The following is a 7500-nucleotide window of genomic DNA, read 5'->3' on the forward strand; positions in this document are numbered from 1 at the left end:
GTTATAAGCCACTAAAACATTATCTTTTCTCATTATTCATCAGGTAGTGGATCCATTGGTAACAATAATCTTACATTAGGGTATCAAGAACTTTTTTGTATAGAGCTATCCTTTGTTATTGAATATGTATTGTAATTTGTTGCTATAGAGGCAAATATACTGATGGAAATTATACATTTTCCTTCAGGTTCCATACTTGAAGATGTGTTAGAGAACCTTTAATTCATGATAAATTAAACTTGCTGTGATTTGCATTAGGCTTATATCGTGTTTCCGCACCACTATGCATTGGCCTTATTTACATTAGTCGCATTGCTTTTTCCGTTACTATGCTTCCTAAATATGCTGCCATTGCACATCAAATGATTTCTACCAAGCAAAGTGCCATTTACACATTCCTGAAGGAAGTGCTGTGAAAATATGCTCGTTGCGAGAAATGAATTAGCTTGCTTTACGATTTAAACAAACCGTTTCCGATCTCGTTAAGCGTTAGTAAATCCGGCCCCTGAATGGTTTGGTCACTGATGCAGCGGATCAGCAAGAAGATTCAAGAACCGATGGAAGGTCACGCAGCCATCATGAATTGAAGAAAGCAGTTAAATGAGAATTATTGTAGCGGTGAACACGGTCAATATTTGCACCGGTCAGAATATCAGGCAACTTGTAGCTTTGCGAAGGCACCGGCCTTTCGATGGAGTCAACGTCTTTCAGAAAGCGACGCCTGATCTCGCTTCCCCGTCCGCCCTTCAAGGAGCGCATCGATGGCAGTGAAAAGGTTGACGCTGCTAATGATAGTAATAATGGAGAGAGAGGAACAAGCAAGCCGCAATACTGATGGGACTATTAATAATCATCACATTCCTTCCAGCGCCCTCATGTTGCCTGTGCTCGTAGCGATGGCGGTTCTGGCGCCGGCGGGCGTGGCGGGTGGCGACGCCGCGCCCGTGGTGGCGGTGGCGGGCGGGCGGGTGGCGGGCGCGACGGAGACCTCCACGAAAGGCAGGGAATTCCACGCCTACTACGGCGTCCCCTTCGCCAGGCCGCCCCTGGGGGAGCTCAGGCTCAAGGTTGGTAAAGAGGGAAGGAGACAGAGGTGTTAAACAGTGAGACACAAACCATGGAACTGTGTGTGTGTGTGTGTGTGTGTGTGTGTGTTGGAACTATAATAGCAAGACTATAAGCATTCTTTGACTTCCTTTGAAAAGCAAACCAAGAGACAGTCATTTGCTGTTACCCCATTTATTTATTTTTCACTTTGTAACTATTCCACGCCTGCCTTCTCAATGAATTTGCAAGCTAGACAAAATGCAAACTACATTATGAGGGTGTACTCTGTTTAAAATTGTGACAAGGAAAAGTGCATTATTCTCGCAGCTAAAAAGCCTTCATGACACTCAGATGATAAAACGCTCAAGTTACGTTGAATTGTAAGGTACTCATGGTGTTGGTCAAGGTAAGGTAAAGTGGAGAGATAAGATTACAGAAATATAAAAAAATTCTCTCTCTCTCTCTCTCTCTCACTCACTTACTCACTCTCTCTCTCTCTCTCTCTCTCTCTCTCCCTCTCCCCTCCTCTCTCTCTCTCTGCTAAACTTTCTCCATTGTACTGTATGAATTGATAACTGCAATGCATTAAATCCATTTCTCGTTTTCTTCTTCTCCCTCTTCGTCTTCCTTTTCTTCCTCCTAACATAATCAAGAGGCAATTCCAATAATTCTGCGTCGAAAGCTACCAAGGTCGATGGTTGTTTACGACAGTGAAATACTTAGGGTTTCCCTTAAGCAGTGTAAAGCCACCTAATCGTATAACCTGTGACCCATAAAATAAAGTTATATAAAGACAGGTAGAGAGGTAAGGAGATGTATACATACCAACGCAGAAGAACAGCCAGAAATAATGTGAGGCTTCGTCATAAGTGAAGACATAGATGATAAAAAAAGAGTCCATCAGGAGAGTCGGTGTCTCTGTATCTCGCCCACAGGACCCGGTGAGGGCGGGGAGCTGGGAGGGCGTGAGGGATGGGTCCAAGATGCCCCCGCCGTGCCTCCAGGTGCCCTTCGACTTCCCCGTCATGGGCATCACTTTGACCCCAGAGGAGCTGTTCGGTGACGAGGACTGCCTCTACCTCAATGTATTCACGCCGAAAGTAAGTGGAGCATATCGGGGCGTCCTTTTTATACATCATTGGAAGACGAAATCGGTCTTTTTGTTGTCATGTTGATTTAGAAAGGAAAGAAAGCAATTAAAAAATTAATCTATTTCCCGATCATCCTTTCTATCAGCGTTTTATCTTACAGAGTATGGAGTCTGCCGAGAGACTTCCCGTAATGGTTTGGATCCACGGGGGAGGATTCTTCGCTGGCGGCGCCCACGAGTACCTGCCTCACGTCCTCATGAACCACGACATTGTGCTGGTAGTTGTGCAGTACAGACTCGGCATCCTGGGTGAGTGGCGAAGGAGCAGTCAGATGAGATGTCTGTTCAGATTTCCTTATATATATATATATATATATATATATATATATATATATATATATATATATATATATATATATATATATATATATATATATATATATATATATATATATATATATATATATATATATATATATATATATATATATTTAAAGTTCATTTTGTATGGGACTCTCGTGCCTGGCGTGCTTCTGATGTTCATCTCTCTGTGGATTTATGTGACTGATCGTTTCCCGCGCAGGGTTCTTGTCCACGGAGGACGAGGTGATGCCCGGCAACTTCGGCATGAAGGACCAAGTCATGGCCCTCCGCTGGGTGCAGGAGAACATCCACAGCTTCGGGGGCGACGCCGACAGGGTCACCATCTTCGGGGAGAGCGCGGGCGGCGCCTCCGTCCACCTGCACATGCTGTCGCCCATGTCCAAAGGTGAGGTCTAGGTCTTGCACAATCATTCTTATCATCTTCATCATGATTAGTATAATAATGAGAATGATATTATTCATGATCATCATTATCATTGTCATCATCGTCGTCGTCGTCAGCATAAGCAGCAGCGTATTCGTCATTATCATTATCATCATAAACATCTGCAACATCAGCAGCATAATAATTAACGTTATTATATCAGTACTTCCCCACCAGTATCATTCGCTAGGCACCGCATCTGACCCCAGCAGGGAAAGCAAATTGTTGTCCAAGTAGCATAAAAATTTATTTTGTCAAACAAAACAATACAGGAAACCTAATTCAATAAAACCCTAAAATACCAATAAATTGTTACTTGTTAACCAAACATTCCAAGAGAATATTGAAGAAAGATCCTCTTTTACATACATAGTGTATCTAGAGTTCATGACTGACTCAGGAAAAACAATGATAAAAATGATACACCGTCCAAAAAGTCATATCAGATACTGTAATTTCCTGTTCAGAATATAAGAATCAGTGATCATTTTAAGATATTAAGGAGATTCGCATTGGCCAAACTCTACAAAAAAAATGTAGTTAACACCAAAAGAGCATATCCCTTTCAGTTAACGCATTCAGACGTTAATGCAAGGGACGTGAAAGGATTATCACACATTTGTGATACTGTACTTCAAACTTTACACGCACACTGTATACTCCTACAGAAAGAATAACATTTCTCTCTCTCGTTAGGCCTCTTTTCTGGCGTTATCATGCAGTCAGGGTCAGCACTAGCGCCGTGGGCTCACCGAGAAGAGTTCAGATCCGTGGCGGAGGAAGTGAGCCGATCTGTCGGGTGCGGAGAAGGCCTCGGCAGCCAGGGGATCCTTGCTTGTCTCCAGCAGAAGGATGGTCGCCAGTTGGCTGCCAGTCTCCAGGGCACTATGGTAAGAAGACGTGGAAATTACGTATTTTCAATCAAGATGTATGGTTTCTTTGATAAATCTACCGGTTTGTGATATTCCTTAATAACAGGTTTATGTTGCCCCAGAAATGGTTCCTCCTGCCTTTGGTAACTGCTCCCCGCACTGACGGGGATTTCCTGCCTGACGATCCCGCGCGTCTGATGCGTGACGGGGAGGTCCATCGCGTGAATCTCATGGCTGGAATCACACGGGACGACGGAGCCATCGTAACACAACGTTAGTTTTCCCTCTCGTATCTTATACACATAAGGAATCCAACAGGTAAATACAACTAAAATATGACATATTTACAAGGAAGATGCTCAGCATTACCCGAGGTATCATCTCCACTGCAGCCATGTTAGCTCGCGGAGAACTGATCGACGCCCTGCGAGAAAATTTCTCCGCCGTCGGCCCCGTCAGCCTGATGGTCGGACCCGAAGTCCCAGACCCCGTCGAGTTCAGCACCAGGGTTTACCAGCACTATCTTGGCGACTTGACCTTCGACCTTGACCGCATGGAAGATCTCACTCGGGTAATCGCATGTGTTAATGTATTCCTTGCTGGTGGACTTCACTTGTGCATCTTTATTGTTATGTCATAGAACACTGCCTTCTCATTCCCTTCCATTTCTGCTTGCGTTGGTCCCCTTTAAGTAATTTTCCTAACTAAATCTAATTCATATTTGATTCCAAATTCCATATCCAGGTCATATTTCGTGTCATGGCATGGAACACAATGCTGTGCCTGGAGACATCTTGCTTTTAGAGGCCTTGCATAGCTGTGCTCCTGCTACTTTTTTTCTCTTTAAGAAGTCTTTAGCATTCATAACTGCATTTTTGTAATACCTGTAAAACGAACTCAAACTCTTCATGAAACCTATATGAACCCTAACTATAATAATCCCTTAGAATAATAAATACCGTACAGCAAAACAGAATAATAATACATTGCTAATTCCTTAGAAAGATACGATAATAATAATGATGATACAACGTCAGTGCATAATTAATCTCTAAGGATATTACAATACTGATACGGGTAATGCAATACTAATATATAACAAATCTCCAAGGATAATATGGTACTTAGGAGATAATACAGTACAATACTCAGGTTGCCCCATCTTATAACCAAGATCTCAATCGCCAGTTAAAGACAGACTACACCTTCGGAGTGCCGCACGACCTGACGACCCTCTACCACGCCAAGGCTCCCGGCCTCGCCACCTACCGCTACGAGCTCAAGCACCGAGCCGAGTTGTCCATCGGAGATTTCTACGAGACAGACAAAGGGCGTCACTGTGAGTTGTTTGAGAAGAGCTCTCTAAAGTCAGAAGCTTTCGAAGTAGTTCTATCAAAATGTTAAAAATAGCCTCAATGAAACAGACTTTCTGGAGGAGGACATGATACACTTTCCTCAGGGATTCCTCACGCTGACGACCTGTACTACCTGTTCGCCGGCGGGTCGCTTCTCGCCCCCGACCACCTGGCCGGCCGCCCCTCGGACCTGCGGCGCCAAGACGACCTCCGCCTCAGGGACATCGTCACGACCCTGTGGACCAACTTCGCTGCTACGGGGTGAATGCTGTGTGCGCGCGTTTTTGTATCTGTGTTTGCGTTTGTGTGTGTGTGTTTGTGTGCACGTGTATGTGTGTGTGCACTCGCGTGTGTTTTGCTAAATTGTGACCCTTCACTGATATAGAAAATAATGCATTTTCGGAAAATACCGTCTTCAAAATAACATTTAAGAAAGACCTGCACATAAACTGGAATAATATAATTCAAGAACGATTTTACAACTGTGAAATAATATATCAAACAAGGCATAACCCCCAAGGCATAGCGACAACTCACCGTGATGATTATGAAGCCACACCCCCACACATTTGTTCGACACCTGTTTGGCACCTGTTCTTTCAGTTCGTCACACAACACTACTGGTATTATTCATATAGAACATTGTTAAACAGGATTGGTGGGAAAAGAGTCTAACATAACTTTATTATCTGTATAGATAAGGTGTATAGAGTAATTTTGGTCAATAAGCAGTGAAGAGGGTTCTTTGGCTCAGAACCAGTTACCCATTTAAGGTCTAATCAACAAATCGTTACAGTGAATGCAGACGTAAAACTTGGCTCTGTCTATGTGTTTGTCCACTGCGCTGGAATACCTGGCCCAATGGCCCTGTAAAGATTATATAATTGTATTCTTGTATAGTGGAATAGTGGAGCTGAAGGTATTAAATACAGAATTATTCTTTATTCTTCATCATATTCACGTACGTTGACACACATAAACACACGCAAACACACACACACACACACGCACACACACACACACACACAGCCATTAACATGATTACATCATACCTAAGCACAATCACTCTGACCCCCCCCCTCCCCCCAGCAACCCGACCCCCGACGACGCCCTGGGCTTCAAGTGGGAGGCGGCGACCGAGGACGACCTCCGCTACCTCGCCCTCACGCCCTCGCCCGCCATGGAGGCCGACCAGCGACAGGAGGTGAGTGACGTAATATCTGCTCAGCCGGTCCTGTTTCACTTTTTTTTTTTTTTTTTTTTTACTATCTAACCGATTCACTGGCAATATCTATTTCAAGACTGGATTTCCTACTAAATACTATAAATATATATATATTTTTATTATATTATTATTATTGTTGTTGTTATTGCATGCAAATTGAAATGGATTAACCGTTTCCACTGCCACCACGAATAAAAAGAAAAAAAAAATCAGGGATTTTAAAATTTTGCATGTTCCCTTCCTGCCTCAGGTGCGGGATTTACATACATATTTACATACGGATTAAAATACATAAATAGATATATTTACATATAGATTAAAACACATGAACAGACCCCACTGCCACCCCCCCCCCAAAAAAAAAAAAAATAATAATAAAGATAAAAATAAATAAAATAAAATTTCACGATCAACGATTTTCTTATCCCAGGTTCGAGATTTCTTCGCTTCTCTGCCGACGAAAGTGAACCGCATCCTTCATCCTGATCGCATCGTCTCAGGGAAGGAAACCTCGCCACGTCCTTCCCAGGATGAACTCTGACTCTCCGCCTGCAGGATTTATTGGTTGTAGATACAGTTCGTAGTATTGCAAAAGCAGAGAATGTTACTTTTCAAATGTTCTTGACTGACTGATTTATCAATTTGTCTTTTTTATATATAATTTTTTTTTCTAATACTATTTTTATATGAGTATTGATACCCGTTTTTCTGTATCCACATCTGCTTTCTGATCCCATTATTTTATCTATTTATATATTTTCCATTACCATATATAAAGAAATCCATTGTGGATGCGTACAGTAATCAGATTGAAATTAAAGAAAATGTTACAACAGTTTTTTTTCTCTCTTTCTCATGAATAAATGATTTCCCCTCTACTGAATAAATACTGCATCTCACTGTATTTCTTTTATTTCGTCTAAAGTTATAAAACGATCATAAAATCTTCTGGCATCAAGGCCGAAGGAAAGCCGAGGTCAATTGCAAAACCGCATTGCCGTAAGAGTTGATTATCGTTGCACGTTCCTTACCGCGAGCCACCCGAGGCAACCACTTTTGACTGATGCTGTTGTCAAGTTGTCACGAGTGGTGTCAATAAGAAG

At 42.6% G+C, this 7500-nt stretch overlaps 1 protein-coding gene across 1 annotated transcript in view; it reads left to right on the forward strand.

Annotated features, from left to right (window-relative positions):
• Positions 1 to 7297, forward strand: part of LOC113801249 (cocaine esterase) — a 10827-nt gene extending 3530 nt beyond the window's left edge. The window contains exons 2-12 of the mRNA XM_070132872.1: positions 869 to 1067; positions 1983 to 2147; positions 2299 to 2446; positions 2721 to 2906; positions 3642 to 3835; positions 3940 to 4090; positions 4210 to 4388; positions 5006 to 5156; positions 5277 to 5433; positions 6262 to 6376; positions 6828 to 7297. Coding sequence (XP_069988973.1) covers positions 876 to 1067; positions 1983 to 2147; positions 2299 to 2446; positions 2721 to 2906; positions 3642 to 3835; positions 3940 to 4090; positions 4210 to 4388; positions 5006 to 5156; positions 5277 to 5433; positions 6262 to 6376; positions 6828 to 6938 — 1749 coding nt within the window. The 5' untranslated portion in view covers positions 869 to 875 and the 3' untranslated portion in view covers positions 6939 to 7297. The remainder of the gene's footprint in view (positions 1 to 868; positions 1068 to 1982; positions 2148 to 2298; positions 2447 to 2720; positions 2907 to 3641; positions 3836 to 3939; positions 4091 to 4209; positions 4389 to 5005; positions 5157 to 5276; positions 5434 to 6261; positions 6377 to 6827) is intronic.
• Positions 7298 to 7500: the final 203 nt, after the last annotated feature.

The sequence above is a fragment of the Penaeus vannamei genome, chromosome 18, assembly GCF_042767895.1.
Source record: "Penaeus vannamei isolate JL-2024 chromosome 18, ASM4276789v1, whole genome shotgun sequence".
Classification (NCBI taxonomy): Eukaryota; Metazoa; Arthropoda; class Malacostraca; order Decapoda; family Penaeidae; genus Penaeus; species Penaeus vannamei.